Source organism: Myiozetetes cayanensis, unplaced genomic scaffold (assembly GCF_022539395.1).
Source record: "Myiozetetes cayanensis isolate MyiCay16 unplaced genomic scaffold, myiCay2020 scf5-8, whole genome shotgun sequence".
In the NCBI taxonomy this organism is placed as follows: Eukaryota; Metazoa; Chordata; class Aves; order Passeriformes; family Tyrannidae; genus Myiozetetes; species Myiozetetes cayanensis.
Window position 1 is genome coordinate 79,240,976 of NW_026087742.1, and position 17,566 is coordinate 79,258,541.

Genomic DNA, 17,566 nt, shown 5'->3' on the forward strand with positions numbered 1-17,566 from the left:
CTGGCAAAGGCGCAAGGGCTGCTCTCCATTACAATAGGCATGTTGTCTCAGGTTGAAGCCACATAAAATACTGAAAACTCATGTCCAGGGTGTTAAAGAATACATTCAGTGCATGCAGGTAGCTTGGTGTGCAACTGCAGTGCCAGCTGCAGGTTGAGCTCTGGGGGCACAGGAGCCCCAGACCGAAGCAAGAGTCTGTGAACTGCCGACCTTTTGCCTAACAAGGGGCACTGGGACCTGTGGCCCATCCAGGGGACTAGACACTCAGAGACACGGCAGGAGCCAACAACCCCCAGACTTGCCCTTCCTTAGACTGTGAGGATCTAAAAGCCCAGGGGTCCCTTTGTTCAGGGTCCCTCCTCAGAGACACCAGCAAAACCTGTTATTTTGTTATTTAGCTATTGCACCAAGATTAAATTATTTTAAGGATCTGGATGTCTGAGACTGTGCTGTGGTAAACCTGGGGTTGAGCTTGTGAGGAAACCTGGTCTGACTGTGAGTGTGGGGGGTGTAGCTGTGAAGGGGCCTCAGTCCCACCTCACACAGTGTGAGTCTGACTGCCAGAGTGCCAGAGTGGTTGGACAGGGAAGTTTCCTTAACACAGGGATGGCAAACTTAGCTGTACCCACGCCTTCTTTCTAGAGGGCTTTTGCAACTTTGCTCTGCCTAACCACTGAGAACGATCAAGTAACTCTAGCATTTGAGGACATATTTATTTTTCCCATTATCTGCAGCACTTCTCACATAAACTACTGCTGGAAGTAGGGGCTCTGTGGTCTGAGACCACTGTGCTGTAATTGCTGGCAGTGAATCTTCTTCAGCAGTACACCATATAACTTTTTCATATTTTTTTAATTTAAAATTTTGTAACTACTTTGTTATAAAATCAATCAATTAATGTCATGATTTCAGATATTTTAAAATAAAATAATTTTAAATAATAGTGGCAGTACCAGAGCAGCTCCAATTGTATCTTCAGTGTCACCGTGTTTGTTCATGTTGAAATTATGCTGGGTGAAGGATGAGATGAGAAATATTTTCAGTAGTTCCAGACACTGTTACCTGAAATAAATTTCTGTTCCTTCACAGAATTTTCCAGAAGCATTTTTCTTACATGTACTCTTACTACTGTCAGGGGAAGCAAGAGAAACCTGGTGCAAATAAAAGGTCCACATGTCAGTGCCCTGTTCCCCAGGAGAACCCAACACTCACTCTTATGCTCCTACACCTTTCCCATGCTCAGCAGGAAGATGTAAAAGTGTGACCACAAAGTCGAACCAAGGCTTGTGTTGAGCCTGGCCTATCCTATCCCACTTTAACCTAAGAGCTCGGGGCAGCAGGGTCTGGTGTCCCAGGCACCCCATGGGCCATTTGGGGGAGGCAGGTGCCAGCAGGTGCAGGTACACAGGAACACCCACACCCCAAAGGGATACAGTGAGGGCACGGGGTGACCCCAAGATGCCCAGGAAGCAGTTCCAGTGGCTGTCAGGGCCAGAGCTGGGAGGCTTTGGTAAGCACATGCAGTGCTCTGGGTAGCAGTGGCGGGCCGTTTGCATCAGGGTTTCATTAGCCTACACCACTTTGCTTTTTCACAGAATCACAGAACACGTCGGGTTGGAAGGGATGACAGAGGGTTATCAGGTCCAACCTCCCTGCTCAAGCAGGGGCGTCCCAGAGCACATGGCACAGGATTGTGTCCAGATATTTCTTGAGTATCTCAAGTGGGGGAGATTCCACAACCTCTCTGGACAATCTATTCCAGTGGTTGGTCACCCACACAATAAAGAAGTTCTTCCTCATAATCAGATGGAACTTCCTGTACATCAGTTTCTGCCCACTCACTGCCTCTTGTGCACTGCTTGGCACCACCAAGAGCCTGGGTCCATCCTCTTGGCACCTTCCCTTGAGATAATTACAGACACTGCTGCAATCCCCTCTCAGACATCTCTTCTCGAAGCTGAACAGGCCCAGCACCCTCAGCCTTTGTGTTTCCCGCTTTGTGCCCGCTCCTCACGCCAGACCCCCCTCTCGACTTGCCCCTCCTTTCTCGCCCGCCCGCGGGGCACCAGCGGGCGAGACCATGAGGGCGCATAGGTGGGGGGAGGCGGCCAAGGAGGCGCCTCTCACGGCGCCGAGGAACAGTCACGGCGCAGCCGGGCGGCTCCGAGGGTGCCTCCGAGGCACCGTGAGGGCCCGCCCCGGGAGCGGCGCCGCCGCCGGGCAGCCCCGCGCCTGCCGCCACCCCGCGCGGCTGCGGGAGTTGGTGCGGGCCGGCGGCGGCGGCGCGGAGGAGGAGGGGGGCGGCGGGGGCGCGCAGGTGAGCGCGCGGCCGTGTCTGTTTCCGGCGCGCCGCGTCCCCGCTCCGCCGCGGCCGGGAGGGAGCACGGCCGGGCCGGGCCGCTCCGCGCAGGTAACGCGGCCGGGGGCGGCATGCGGGGCCGCCGCCCGGGAAGGGACCGGGCCCACCCTCCCGCGGGGCCCCTTCTCCCAGCCTGCGGCTGTGCGCTGCGCAGCCGGCGGGCGGCAGCGCGGGAGGCGGAGCGGGGAGCCGCGGCCCCGATTGGCAGCGCCCCAGCGCTCCCGCCCCTCCCCGGGGCCGGTGCCCCCCGCCCCGGGCGGGGCTGTGCGGGTGACCCGGGCGGGCGAGGGGACGCTTGGGGCTGCGCTCGATGCGGGCGCTGCTGGGCATGGGCGGGGGCTGGGATGTGCTCCTGGGATGTGCCCCTGGGATGTGCCCCTGGGATGTGTCCCTGGGGTGTGTCCCTGGGGTGTGTCCCTGGGGTGTGCCCAGCGGAGCCCGGCCGTGGCCGGGCGGCCGGAGCCGCTCCCGGTGCGCCTCTGGGGTGCGGGGCAGCGACCCGAAGCCCGTGTCGCAGGAGGCGGCTCTGGAGCGGAATTCCTGCTTCCCTCGTGCCAGGTTCCCATCTGCGGCGCGTGCCTGTAGACGTGCGAGCTGCTGAGATGACAGATCACACACACGCTGTCGGCTTGCCCTTTAAAAGCGATCGTTCAGAGCAAGCCAGCCAGTCTTCTAAATTTGTTTTTGGTAATTCTTAGCTACCATAAACAACACCTGCTTTTCTTTCTCACGTCTTGAGGGATAGGAGGCACATAAAAATAAAGGGAATCCTTTACAGCCATAGGAGGAAAGCAGCGGAATAGATTGAGGGAAGTGTCAATTTACAATCGATGGAGGTTATAGTTACTGTAACTGTACACCTACGCTCCACTTGCAGCAAAAGTATGCAGGATTTGGCAGAATTAAGTGACCTTAAGTTGCTGTTCTGTGATGTATTAATTTGTATAAATTATTTTGCACTCAACAGTAACAGTGTACTGTGTCTGTAAGGGATGGAAGAGTCAACCATAGCTATGTAAATGTGGGAAGCTTTTAATGTTTTAATTTATTTTTTCTTATTTGTATGCTCATTTATAAATGTAATTATTATGTCTTCATCATAATATCACTGTGGTGTATGCTTTTGGCAACTCTCAAATAACAAAAGGTGCTGTTCTGGAGATGCTTGGGGAACGACACCGTGTATGTTGTGATATATCTTGGAGGGTGTTTTGGGTCTTATTTGCTATGAGTTCAAAGGTAAGCGTTGTGTATATTTTATGTTGATTGACACACATGTGCAAACTTCTCATTTTATTTCAGGTACCTCGTCAATACCTTGCAGAGGCAATGGAGGCAATGATGAAAACCCTGGTGTAATTAAACAAAAAGAAAAAAGTATTCTTAACTGTGCAATATTCTTTTAGTATCATTCAATGCCTACCATTTCAGAAGATGAAAAGGAAAATGGTTCTGGAAATAATGGAAATAATGGAAACAGAACTGGGAAAGAATCCCCAGAAGCTTCTCTTCATGATCCTGTGAAGCCATACTGCATGTCAGACGGCTCCACTGCATCGTTGGTATCCAGGGGAGATGGGCATTATCCATGGGGATGTCCTGTGACTCATACAAGAGAGAAATTTTATACCATCTGCTCAGACTATGCTTTTTTAAACAGAGTAACATCTATTTGTAAAAGCCCAAGTGCTTCAGTTAGTGCCTGCCTATCAGGCAGTGCTGCCTTAAATGTTGGAAATAACACACCTAACTTACTCAGCGTTCAAACTGGTGCTTCAGAGATAATCTACAGTGAAGATGCTGACTTGGAAAGCCTGCCTGGCAATCTTGGAAAGCTTCCACTGGCATGGGAAATAGACAAATCGGAGTTCAATGGTGTGAACACAAATCTGAAGAACAAAGCAGGTGAGGTGGTGGAGTTCTGATGTGAAAGGAAAAGGCTTCCTGTTCACAGCTTGTTTGTGGAGGGGGCTGGCCATGTATCCCTTGAGGAAGTGCTATAGAACCTCTGCTTCGTTACAGGGAACCTGCTCAACGGAAAAGAAGAGAGTGAGATAGGAGGAGTGAAAGTTAGGTGTAGCTGCCTGGGAAAGTGGCTCTAAAACAGGCTGGCTTCTGCTTTAACTGTGTATTTTTTATTTTTGGGTGATTTCTGGGTTTTTTTTTCCCCACTGTGTTTTTGGAGTTTGTTTTTTTTTATTTTTAATTTTAGTAGGACCTAGTGTGTTGTGCAGTGATTACTTTTTCCTTTTAAGTACAGGTTTGTTACTTGCAGAAATGTTTCAAGATACTTCAGAGATGTATTTTGAAGATGTGATTTTGCAATCATGACAGTTGCCTAGGAAAGCAGTAGGTTTCTGTAACAGAATTTTATTTATTTTGATTTGCTACATGTACACGGTGTTAGGGATCCTTTAAAACTGGCTTCTTTGCTACCTCCTGTGTTCTTTCTAAGCCTAATCACTGATTGCAGCTACGAATCAAACACTTGCATACCCAGTTGGTTTTCTTTGTCCTACAATCCCTCTGTTTATCTAGAGTGTGCTGTGGATTTTTTTTTCCTTAATGGCTTGACTAGGTAGTTAAACTGCTGTTTTCTCTACATTAATATGAAACCTGTTCAGCAAAACTTAAAAACGTGTTTGGCAAGTTGCCATTGCCTTTTCATGTGTACATGAAGTGTCCTTAAATAAAAGTAAGAAGTAAATTATGATGTCTTAGAGGATGGTCATAATTTCTGAAATATTTCATCTGGATGCGATGGCTTGAAAATGGGACAAAAATATTTCTGCTATACAATGTGGCTCAACTCTGCATTTTTCACTGCCTCTGCGGCTTACAGGTAGGAAGAGACCTTGGTATATATTATTCTTACTGAATTTGCAATATAAGCTTTCATCAGAAGCTGATTACAAGGTTGGCAGTGAAAAACAAGCATTTCATTATATTGCATGTGCATTTAATGTTAGGAGATGGGATGTCCATGTTGGTGTGAGAGCCTATTTCTGGGATGGCTGATTTAACGCATTAGAATAATCAGATTGACTTATCTCTCTAAACAGTTGGGCAGGACATCATTAATTCTGTTCATGATCTAAACACCATGTTGTTTACAGAGCTAATGGCAACTTTAGAAAACCTGTTGACAGTCTTGATTATGTATTTGAGCTTTTTCCTTTCACTTAAAGTCCCAGCTGGCACTTAGTAACACAACCAGTGCCTCTATTTCAGCTGTATGCTATTAGTAGAAGTATATAAGAAGAAAGCTTTGAAAGGTAAACTAGACATGCATTTGTTTCTGAAACCTGTTTTGTAGGCAACATGAAGAAACAAGGGATGAAGAAAAAGTCTGTGGACAAAAAAAGCAAACAATACAGAGAATGTCCTCAGCGTTCAGCTCTTGAAGATGTGAAGGAGAGGAAAGTGCTGGACCTTCGAAGATGGTAGTATTTATGAATTGTGTTTAGAATTATCCCCATACAGTTTGTCACTAAACACTGTTGCTAGTTATCTGATTTAAATCTTCTTAATAATGCGTCATAATTTTTTTTAGTAGAAAATAGGGTACTAGCATCTGACAAAGAAATTGGTTAACATATTTACTCAATTTATTTTTCAAAGAATGCATTTGTTCTGGTTTTTTGGTTTTTTTTAATACAGGTGACATAAAAACATGTAATATGGCACTTCAGTGTCATGGCACACAGAAAAGTAGTTCAGGTTGGTTCTATAACTAAATCAAGAATGCTTATTAATGTGTTTGGATTTTTTTTGTTTAAGGTACTGTGTTAGCCGACCTCAATACAAGACTTCCTGTGGCATTTCATCCTTAGTGTCTTGCTGGAATTTCTTATATAGTACTCTGGGAGCTGGAAGGTAAGTCAGACATAGATTGCTTTGCCTCTTGAGTGTTTAAACTATGTTACTAATTATTTTATTTACTTATTTTCTTTTCTTCTTTTTTCCTTTTCAGTTTACCACCCATAACTCAAGAAGAAGCTTTGCATATACTGGGCTTTCAGCCCCCATTTGAGGAGATTAGGTTTGGTCCCTTCACTGGAAATACAACTCTAATGAGGTATGTTTGGTTCTTTTGATGCAGCTAAATTGTTAATGTATGCAAAAATAAGATAAAACTAAGAGATCGAACCTTTAAAAATACAGCAGTTCATTTATTTAAAAAAAAGTGGCTAACACAAGTTAGTCCTCTTAAGCTTTTGAATAATGAAGCGTACCTGGGTACTCTGATAGTGCCCAAAGACACTTTTCAAAGAGTTGTTTGTACTGGCCATATTGTATAGTTGGTGTTGCTACACAGGCCAGGTGAATGTGAAATTCTATTTGATTTTTCATTCAGTTTGTTTAATGGTTGTATAATACTCTAGTGAGTCCAGTGTCCTGGTTAGGAAATTTTTTCCTTATACTTTGTTTCTGAAAATGCATGTTAAATGCTTGCTAATGTCACTGAAACAGCCTGAAAAGGCAATTGATATACTAGTAGCTTTATGTAAAATATAATTTAAGAATTGAAAATGAGATAGTGCTGCACCTTTGTTGCAATGAAGCTGTTCAGGAGGAGGAAGGGGAAAAAAAAGCCAAAACAAAAGCATGGGGCTGAAGTCAGAGAACACTTCAACTTTGAAATTTTTTATCACTTCTGCTCTGCTGTTTCCTGTTATTTATAAGCTAGACCTAAAAATCTTTATACCTTTTTTGTTTGTTTGTTTTGTATTAAAGGAATTTTAGGATTAAACAGAGCCAAGAAGCATATTGTACTTGAGTGCTGAACATCTGACAGGGCTTTAGTGTGTTACCCTTCTGTGAAATTAAAAACATTTTGCAGTGTTCTTCCTTGCTTTATGAGTTGCATTTTCTGCCTACTCAAATAATTTTAAATTACTTGGCAGACTGGGAAACAGGAGGACTGGGAGCCAACCACATCACCCAACACAGCTTTATGATTGAGGTGTTATCTTCAGACTTGTGAATTTGAATCTTCTAATATGGAAAAATTGCTGGCTTGTACTCACTTACTGCTCCTAGGAGGAGTTGCTGTATGGGACTCCTGTAACACTCGGGCTTTGTGAAGCTTGTGTGACGGAGACCGAAAATGATTTGCAGAGTCTCTCTTGAAGGGTCCCTTCTGGCATCTTAGATTTCATTTGTGTAGCTTACAAATCATGGTTGAAATTTGGCACTTCAGAATTTGTGTCTTTCTAAAGGCTGAGCAACTGAAAATCTGGACTGAATAAAATAGGACCAGCATTTCATATCCAGAACTTTGGTTATTATGGATCTATGTCAGATCTGAAAAAGCACAATGAACAAAAAGGCTTTGCATATTTATTTCTCTGTCTAGGATTTGTTCAGTTTTGTTTGTATTGGGTACTATCTATATACTAGTGTGGTAGGTATTTAGTAGCACACAAAGACTTTTTTTCCTAAACTGTCAAGGACAGGGAAAGCGGGAGGAAATAAAATTGCATTTAATAACTCTTTAAGTTACTACAATCTTTAAGCTTATTGTTTCAGATGGTTTAGGCAAATAAATGATCACTTCCATATCAAGGGATGCTCATATGTTCTGTATAAACCTCATGGGAAGAACAAGACAGCTGGAGAAACTGGTACGTAGCTAATCCTAAAGCATTCATCTTACAGTATATAAACTGAAAAATCCTGCAGTGTGTAGCATGTGAACAGGACAGAGTCTGTAAGTAGTACTTCCAGTTTGAGATAAGGTATCAAGAAGCTCCAAGTTGCCTGATTTTTCTGTTTTTATTTTTTCTCCTATTTGCTAAAATTTTCATTTTTTGTTTTATTATGATAATATATATTCTGTGCTAAACATTCTGTGCTATATATTCTGCTGTCACAGAACTGAAATTTTAAGGTGTCTGGGAGAACACTGCATTTCCAGTTCTGTGTTTGGGAAGATTTGTCTGTTGTCATACACTTGGGAGAACAACAGATTTTTGTTTCAGCTTTTTTGAGATCTGTATTGTATAAAAATTCAGAATGTCCAGCACAAAAGTATTAGTCCTTAATAAATGTTTTGTACTTTTGAAAAACTCAGTTTTAAAGTTAATGAAGTCATGACTTTAGCTAACATTTGTCTCTAAAAGTTAGGTGATTATTCTTAATTAGCTTATGAGCTGCATTTTTATGTCTACTTTTAAGTGTGCTACCTAAAAAAACCAAAAAGATTTCCTTTCTTGCCCAGTTTATTAGCCGTTGGTATACTCTGGATAATTATCTTCTAATCAAAATGTTATTTAAAAGCATAAAGCCACACTGAGAAGTTTTGGGGAAGATTATTAAAATGGATATAACTTCTTTTTTCTTGATATCCCATTTGATAATTCTGTTATGTTTCACTGCCTCTTCCAGTCTTTTCCTAAAATGGAGTATTGCTGTCACATTACAAAACACTGTATGCCCAATGTGTTTCTAAGACTAGGAATCTCCAAGAGACTCGGGATACCAAAACATTTGAAAGCTGTCAGTGGTTTCAGTAGTATCATTGATGTGTGCTGCCTGTGACTTGGGGCAGCAGGACGGCATTGTGTTACAGTGTGTATTTCCTAGGTTAAGAGATACTTTTGGTTTTTTCTTTTTGGTTTTTTTTCCCCAGAACAATACATTTTAATACCATCTTTATCCAAATACTAAACGTACTTTATATTACACTTCCTTGTTACACGCCATGTGGCAGATAGTACTTAATTTCCTGCCTGGCACAAAAAAATGGCACAAGTACTTAATTTCCTGCCTGGCACAAGAAGTTTGAGATCAAAACTGTATTTTGTGCATGCCTGTCAGGTCATGTCCTCTCATTTAAAAAGCAGTATAACTACTCTCTGTTATCAGATAGGTCTTTTTGTTGCTGAATATGTTTTGCAGGATCCAAAATGCCCTGGCCTGTAACCTGATTTTTCTTTGTAGCTGCAGGGGCCCTTGCAAAGCTCACACGTGGACTGAAAGATGAATCAATGGCCTACATCTACCATTGCCAAAACCATTATTTTTGCCCAATTGGATTTGAAGCAACCCCAGTAAAAGCTAGTAAAGCCTATAGGTAAGATACTGTGTTTATGCTTATTTTAGGTGAAGAAACGTGCAGGAAAATTTACTGCAAGTTGATACAATTTTCCTTCCCAAAGTAACATTTCATTGTATGTCAAAAAGGCATTTATGTCTGAGCTAGCAAAACACTACAGTGTGATTTGAAAGGATTGACTTAAAATTAAGCATAACTAAGCAGACTAGGTTGAGAGAATTTAGAACAGAAAACTATGAGTGGTACCAAGAAATTGTTTAAATACATTTTAGCCAGATATAGAGAGGGTAGTTATTTACTTGAAGGACAAGTGAGGGTAACTAGTCTGAAAAATAGAAACATATGGGCTGAAAAAAAGCCAGGTGCTTTGTTTTATGGCAAACCAGTAAAAAGCCAGCTAATTATGGAGGGAGTCTCTTCCCAGAGACCTTGGAGGAGAAAACAAAAGAAATGTGTGTATGTTGCTGCGTTTCTTTATAAACTAAAATCAAAAAGCCTACAGTGATATTAATCCATCCCAGTGTGGATGTGATAAAATTTACACTTAGAAACCAGTGTTTGTGTATAGCAAGAACAGGGAATATGTAGGTATTTCAGGATGGTGGTTGCATACCTTTTTTGCAGGGTTGACTCATAATGATGATAAATTGCAACTACTGGAATGTAAGGCATAGAAAAGTAAAGATATCTGAATAATTTTTTACGAGGAATTGGCAAGGGTTGTGGGGAGGGAAGTTAGAAGAGGTCTTTGGACTCTCACAGTATGTTTGGCTTTTTTAAGCAATGCTTGGAATGCTGGAACACTTCTAAAATACCAGGAGAAGCTTAATATGCTTGTTGTTTTAGAATAAAAATACAGTTACCTGAATAATTTGAGATTTCTCAGGGTGATGTTGCTCAGGATAATATAATGCAATAGTTAATAGAGGTTTCAGTTAAATTTAGGTTTTAAAAGAGGATAATAGCATTGATACTCATACTCAGTTTAAGGGAAGTCTTGCTTTAAATCTACAAATTTTAAGTTTGAAAATACTAATTGTTGAGGCTATTTACATTTTGTAAGACATTTAACTTGCTGCTTTATGTAGTAGAGTACTTCATGTACTCTCCTGTGGAGAGTAGTTTATTTTACCTCATTCACGGAATTATATTAAACTGTTTTTCCTCTCTCAAAGTAGTTACAAAGACAGTATGTACTGGAGGTTTCTGTTGGACTTTCTTGAGGTTCAGCCATTGGTCAGTATTTATTAGTGTTACTATGGAGCATAAGAAGACAATCCTTGACCCAATTAGCAGATACCAATAGTGGGGAATATTAAACAATGAAAAGAATAGATCACTAGTATAAGGTGAGCCTCGGTCTTGCTGTTTGCTTGCTAAGCAGCCTGACTTTGGCTGTTGAAGAGGTGGGGGGGCCATGTCAAGGAACAGAGAACGCTAACTCTGCTTTTGGAGTTCAAAATGGTGATTTTTTTGAGATGATAAAGCATAATCTTATGGATCTAATTTGTTTCCAGTGAGTCTCACCGTAAGGTTAATGAAAACTTTTAGTATATGAACAAAAGAATACAGTTTTTTATTAAGACTGCATTCACTGATGTGCCATGTTTGTGAGAAATGTGTAGAAAATATGCCCCAAGTAGAAATCCAACACATTGGTCTGCTTAAATTTAGCAAATCATTAATGGCTTACTTACTCAATCAGTTACTAAGAACCTGCACTAGAAAAACAAGGAAAAAAAAAAAAGGTTTACTAGATCAAAAATGCAGTTTGCGAAGTAATATGATGCAGTGTGTGGAAGCATAACATGCCTTATAACTAATCTGAATTTACATTGTTCAGTAATAAGTTAGAACAACACTTTCAGTCCTTTACCCATGGCTCAAATGGATTCTTATTCACTATTGATGTTATTTTTAAGTCAGTATTAAATTTTTTTCCTAACAGTAGCTATCTTCTAACAATGTAACGGGAAATAATAACTTCAAGGAGCTTTTATAGCCTCACTTTAGACTGGAGGTCAGACCAGAATAGCATCCTGTTTTCTTTGTATTTTCTGATCTTACTGGGAAAAAAAAAAGTGTTTCAGTTCCAGAAGCACTGTATAGATTCTGGAGCAGTTCTTGTTTATCTGCTTTAAGCTTTTCTTTAAAAATGAAGCTAAGAAATATTTTCACTTCCAAAAGCAGTGGGTAGACAGGTTACTAGGCTGAGCTTAGTAGATAGGCTGCTAGGCTGAGCTTAGAGATAGTTCTTAGGTCACCCACAGACTTCCTGTATGATCTTAGGTTGCTGGATTTGGACTCGGGAGACCTGGGTTCAGTTCCCAGTTCAACCACAGACTTCCAGTGTGACTTTAGGTAAGTCAATCAATCTATCCTGTGTCTTGGTTTCCCATCTGTGCAATGATGGCATACATGGTTTTTTACAGGGAATTTTTTATAAGTAAAAAAATTATTGCAAGCACTAAGGCTATATGCTGTCTAATACCCTAGGCAGAAAAATCTCAGGTTTTGTCACAATTGAAACTGAAGAAGTTTTTCATGAGGTAATTATCTCCAGAAAGTCACAGAACAGTTCTGTGTATCTCATCAGTCTGTCCTGATGCCTGTCACAAATTTTCCCTGACAAGGTTACTGCAGGCTTTGAGTTTCTTGGAAGTTGATCACAAACTTGAAATTGATCTATTGAAGGGTTTGGATTTTTAATATGTGGTATTGGATGCTTAGGAGGAAGCATTTGAAGTTACCAGTTGTGTTCTTAGAAGTTACCTTACAGCTGTTAGTAACAACTGTCAGTGGAGGTATAGTTTAAAAATGGTGGAAAGGACTCTTTCGTGACTTTTAGACAATCACAGATAGGGAGGAGGATGTTTGTTTCACATTTGTGTGGCGTTCCACAGCTCTTATTTTTGTTTTACCTATATATTTGTATTTAGATCGTATACCAGACTGCCTTTCATCCAGGTAATGCTATTTTTAATGAATATCTGTCTTCTTCCCAAATAATATGTGGTAGCTTTCACGAGGCTTTCTTCCAGGCCTTGTGAAACGAAAGGTTCCCTGTATGCAATTGCGAACACTATATGTAGCACAAGAGCTGAGGAAACAATTTTAAATATTAGAAAATCCTAAAAAGAACAGTAGAATGTGAATATCTCTTTTTAGTATGCACAATAAATCTTACTAGGATTGTATCTTCTGTTGAACAGAGGTCGCGTCTTGCAGCAAGAAGTAGAGTATTGGATCTTAATTGGAGAGCCGAGCAGAAAGCATCCAACAATACACTGTAAGAGGTATGTTACTTGGTAAGAATATAAAACAATGTTTTCTTTCAAAACTGTTTGTACCTCTCTACTCAGGGTCAACAAATGACTTTTTAGTTCTTTTGAATCTATATAAATATATATATGTAGATATGTCTATTGAACAGAAAGAGGTGGTGCTTTAGTGAGAAACTTTGTGTTCTGACGTTAGTGTTGGTTCTGCAGTTTTATATCACCTCTCAGGACACCTGTGGGCTGCTCCAAGCCAAAGCCTGTTTCTCTTGTTTGAGTGTGACATCTCACATTAGTCAGGAAGAAAAGACACCTCACCTGTCTGCGATGGTGCCAGTTACAGGCTGTACGGCCCTTGGAGGAGTTTACCCTGCAGCTGAGGACATCCACAGGCTGTGTCTGGGCTGTGCACAGGATATTCTGCTGCTACCAAGATCTCCTAGCTCAGATGCAGTTACAGCCAGTACTCTGTTGTGTTATTAGCTTATCTGTGCATTAAAACAGTGCATTTATGATGAGGTTTGGATCCTACAAAGTTGGTGTCTAAACCAGACGTACAGACTAGGAGAGCTAGAGAGTGCTCTGTAGAAATTTCATCCGTTAGTTGTATTTGTCAAGATAAATTGATAGTACAGTTTATCAGCTTAACTTACGCTTAGTATTATTTCTGAAATCAAGGAACAGTGCAAAATAGTAGTATTTCTAAAGAAACTAATTCCATGGCAAAAATATAAGTTTTAGCAAATAGCATCTCTGTCACCCCCAAATTAATTATGGAGTGATTTTTCTTGATCCATTAGGAGAAGAACAGTGAAAACAAATTATGACAATAATACTTCTTTTATTTTTGTTTTTGCAGTGATGTGGCTGTGTTAATAATTGCAAATAATTGGGCATTTGGGACTAATGAGATTATCTGCAACAAAATTAAAATCGCATTATGCATGTGGTTACTGTGCTGAGAAATGGCATGTTATAGATCTCAATGACAGAACTTTGTCCTGGGGTATATAAAGTAAAAATGGCTCAGGAAGAGGTTTCTGAGTATAGAATAAAAATAATATTAATTTTGGATTGTGGAGACATTCTGTCTTCTGCTACACTCCCAATGACAGCTAGCAGAAAGTTCTGTGCTTAAGGTAGGAGGGCAAAGGTTGGGATATAATGCATTTTCTGAACTTGGAGGATGGTGCTACAGAGAAACAGGTAATTAGACATTGATAGAAATGAAAAGGTGATGTGTAGGTTTAAAGAGGTCTGGAATATGTAGATATTTGTTTCAGTTGTGTTAGAAGGAATTATGAATCTTTGAAGAGCTTGATTGAGTGGAGAATGATTCAACTGATAGTTTAGATTTAAATAAAATGGAGGAGTGAGTTATGACAAGAGCTGTCTGGTAAAATCGGATTTAGTGTGTGGAAAAAACCAAGGGTTTGAACAAAATAATACAAAAGGGTAAGAGAGGTTTAAATAAAGAAAAAGCTAATGTTTCTACTTGCCTAAACCACACTTTGCTTCTTTCTATCACAAACTGATGAATTGGTAAGCGTAAGGGATGTAACTAATGACTCATGGTGCTCTCATTCATTTTGGAAGGTGTTCTGCAAGAGCAGGAATAATCACTGTGAATGCTTTGATTAAACAGGACACTTTTATATCTATCTTGATGTCTCTGATATTGAGGCTTTTATATCTTTACACATTCATTTATCTTTAAATCACTGCTATGAGCATTCAAAGCTACAGATCTGTATTTGCGTGCACATAATATCTGAGTCGTCATCCTGCTGAGACTTCTTAAATGTCAGCTGAGTAGTAATAATTTTATTCTGTAGGTGGGCAGATATTGTCACTGACCTAAATACTCAAAATCCAGAATATCTAGATATTCGACACCTAGAGAGAGGATTGCAGCATCGAAAAACAAAGAAGGTAAGGTAAACTTACTAAGATGGGAGGAAATTCATGGCAGATTTTTGCAAACTTACTCCTACTTCAGCAGTGTAAGATAGCTTCACTAAAAAAATTTGTTATGAAGTGTTGCTGAAGAAAAAAAGTAAAATGTGGGTACTTACGTAGCAGCATCTTTTATATTTATTTGTAGGACAAGATATAGAACAGCAGTAGTTTGGCATATGCCAGGATAAACCAGGATATGTGTGTATACAATGTATTCGATCACAGTATTTAACCTTGCTGGTTTGAAATGTAGCTGCAGCAAGTATGGTAATACTCTGCAGCCAAATTACAAACCTTTTCAGGTGTGACCCTTCTAGCTCCCTTTAAGTGGGAAACAAGGTAAAATTGAGTAGGATCAGGCATAAAAGAATGCATGTCTGTCCCTTGTGCAGACTTACTGTCAATGCATGTGGCTTTCTTTCCCATAGATAGGGCTGTATCTCATGGGTGGAGATGTATTTGTGATTTGCAGATTGAAAGTCTATGAGAAATAATAGACTGAAGAGATGATTTCAAATGTGAAGACCCTATGGAAGACTGTGTCAGCAAGATCAGAATGGAGCAGAACAGATAATTTCTGAGAAGGTAGCTAGAGAGTAAAAAAGACTAGCAGAAGATAAGTGATACTGGCCCATGAAAGATAAAATGGATAACTTAAAAATCGAGAAAGAAGGCAGTAATTGAATCTGGGAAACAATTCAGAACTGATTGATGCGAGTTGTTTGTTTGTGTATATGGTTTTGTGTTGGGGTTTTTTGTTGGTTTTTGATTTTGTTTGTTTGTTTGCTGTTTTTTTCGATTTTGTGTGCTGTTGCATTTTTTGTGTATTTTCTTTTTGAAAGGATCATGTACTTGCCAAGATGTTGATGTCAAATATCAGTGTATTTTAGAAATGCGCCCATATGCATTTAACAAAGAGCCTTTTTACTTTGATTAGGTTGGAGGAAATCTTCATTGCATCATTGCCTTTCAGAGACTTAACTGGCAAAGGTTTGGTCCTTGGAATTTTCCATTTGGAAATGTTAGACAGAATAAACAATCCCAAACACAAGGACAAGGAATTTCCAAATCTGAGAGTGAAGACAATATCTCTAAGAAACAACATGGACGACTGGGTCGATCTTTCAGTGCTAGTTTTCATCAAGAATCTACATGGAAGAAATCTAATCTTCGGGAGAGGAGGAACAGTGGGTATCAGAGTTATAATGATTATGATGGAAATGATTAAAATTAACTTTAGATGATAGAGTTGATATATTAAAGTTAGTTTTAATCAAGACATATTAGGGATCTATTAGTCCTAGAATACATACGAATAGAAATTATGGTATAAGATACAGCCTCATAATTATTAAATAAATCTGATGATATGGTTGCAGTGGACAAGATCTGATGTATAAAGTGACAGATAAGCACAGATTATTGTACTTTTGCAATCAAAGATAAATATGACAGCAGAATCAATCATTTTTTTGGAAATAATTGTACTATGTCCTGATATGTGAAGACAAAAGAGCAGATTGAAATTAGTCAACGTAATAAACAGACTTCATTGAAAATACTTGATGTTCAAAAGCATGAAAAACTGTGGTATGACTTTATAAAAAAGGGTTATTCTGCAAATAGTGTAAGGGTAAAAGTAATCATTGCCTTCCTTTTTAACAGTTAATTTTACTAAGGCTGCCCATATCCAGTGCAAAGGAAAAAAAAATTCATATTGGTTAGAAAACCTTTTGGATTTATAAAGGGAATGTACATTCTCCATTTAGTTCCCATTAGACTTCTGTCGGTCAGATAATCGTATCTTGTGAAGCAGGTCTCAGTTTCTTTTCCCTTATCTGGTTGACTGTTTTAGACTGTGGGGAATTGCCTTTTTGAGGATGGAACTTCTCTGTTGTTTTTGCTCTGTGGGTATGGTGGCTGAATTCTTATCCTGGAGCCTCTTCAGAGCATGGACTCACTTAACACAAGCTTGTGAAATTCAGTATTAAAAAGCTGCATTTACCATTAGCCAAATGAGCTAGCTGAACACTGTGTTCTGTTGGCCGTTCTTTTTCTTATTCAGTCTTAAAATCTCTGTCCTTTTTCTGCTGCTCTTTTTATTTTGTATGAAGGGGGTGCAAGTGCCGAAAACTGCTGGCAGCCCCGATGATATACCTCTCAGCTAGCAAACAATTCAAGCTTTTTCAGGTGTTCACGTGCAGTCTATTTATTTCTTTTTTTCCCTGATTTGAAAGTTATCCAGTTGTTTGCCCAAACACTTCTCAACAGTTGCAATGTTCTGTGTACAAACGTTCATACCTGCTCAAGGATTAATTTTTTGACATAAAAAGATTTGTCATGGAATGCAGGGGTTTTGTAGGTTGCTGCTTTTGTTAACCAAAAATGGGAGACTTTTAGACTTTTGTTCATTCAATAAAATTTGTTTTCTATCTTGTTTGCTTTTCATTTGTCACGGGAATGGTGACCCTACATTTAGAAAAGGTCTTCAGCAGAGTAGGTAAGCAACAGATGAGAGTTGCAAATACTGCTTAGCAAAGTTATCTTGGAGGTAAGATCTCTTGGCTCATAAAAAGTGGCTGCTCTATGCAGCCACTGTGACTTCTAATATTTAATTTCCCAAAGCCTGCAGCCTCATGACTGAACAGAACCCATAGGTTTTGAAAATTTATTTTCCAGATGAGCTGTTTTTGCAAGCTGAGTTTGGTCTGAGGGCTCAGGTTTCTCTAGAATACTTGAGCTATGTTCTTTAAGGGATTTAAAACATATATGCAGTGTTATATGTATGTCTATGTATATATATATGTATGTTTGTATATATATGTAAGTTTTGCTTAATAATGATAGTTACACTGGGGAACAGGAACTCTCCTCTGATGGTAGCCGGCTGCTGTGCTTAACTGGTTTTAC

The 17,566-nt window shown here is 40.0% G+C and overlaps 1 protein-coding gene across 6 annotated transcripts; it reads left to right on the plus strand.

The window, feature by feature from the left end:
• Window positions 1–2,210: 2,210 nt before the first annotated feature.
• Window positions 2,211–17,099, plus strand: BIVM (basic, immunoglobulin-like variable motif containing). Of its 6 annotated transcripts, XR_007630891.1 has the most exons (12): window positions 2,267–2,410; window positions 3,662–4,264; window positions 5,676–5,802; window positions 6,140–6,235; window positions 6,333–6,437; window positions 7,892–7,986; window positions 9,305–9,437; window positions 11,709–11,780; window positions 12,632–12,715; window positions 14,533–14,629; window positions 15,129–15,241; window positions 15,594–15,731. XR_007630891.1 is itself a non-coding variant. In XM_050332187.1 (11 exons), exons 2-11 carry the CDS (start codon window positions 3,775–3,777, stop codon window positions 15,882–15,884), a joined length of 1,590 nt encoding a protein of 529 aa, XP_050188144.1. In that variant the 5' UTR covers window positions 2,211–2,317; window positions 3,662–3,774; the 3' UTR covers window positions 15,885–17,099. The 6 variants fall into 6 exon arrangements, 5 of the variants coding, with proteins under 5 accessions (XP_050188144.1, XP_050188147.1, XP_050188142.1 ...); XM_050332187.1 differs by lacking the exon at window positions 15,129–15,241 and having other exon boundaries at window positions 2,211–2,317; window positions 15,594–17,099; XM_050332190.1 differs by lacking the exon at window positions 15,594–15,731 and having other exon boundaries at window positions 15,129–15,587.
• The last annotated feature ends 467 nt before the right edge of the window (window positions 17,100–17,566 follow it).

Bases quoted from the DNA above. Each gene is read 5' to 3' on its own strand.
- BIVM (XM_050332187.1), top strand. From the start codon at position 3,775: ATGCCTACCATTTCAGAAGATGAAAAGGAAAATGGTTCTGGAAATAAT. The intron at 5,803-6,139 runs GTAGTATTTATG...TTTTTGTTTAAG, and splicing joins GTGCTGGACCTTCGAAGATG to GTACTGTGTTAGCCGACCTC. The intron at 9,438-11,708 runs GTAAGATACTGT...GTATGATCTTAG, and splicing joins AAAGCTAGTAAAGCCTATAG to GTTGCTGGATTTGGACTCGG.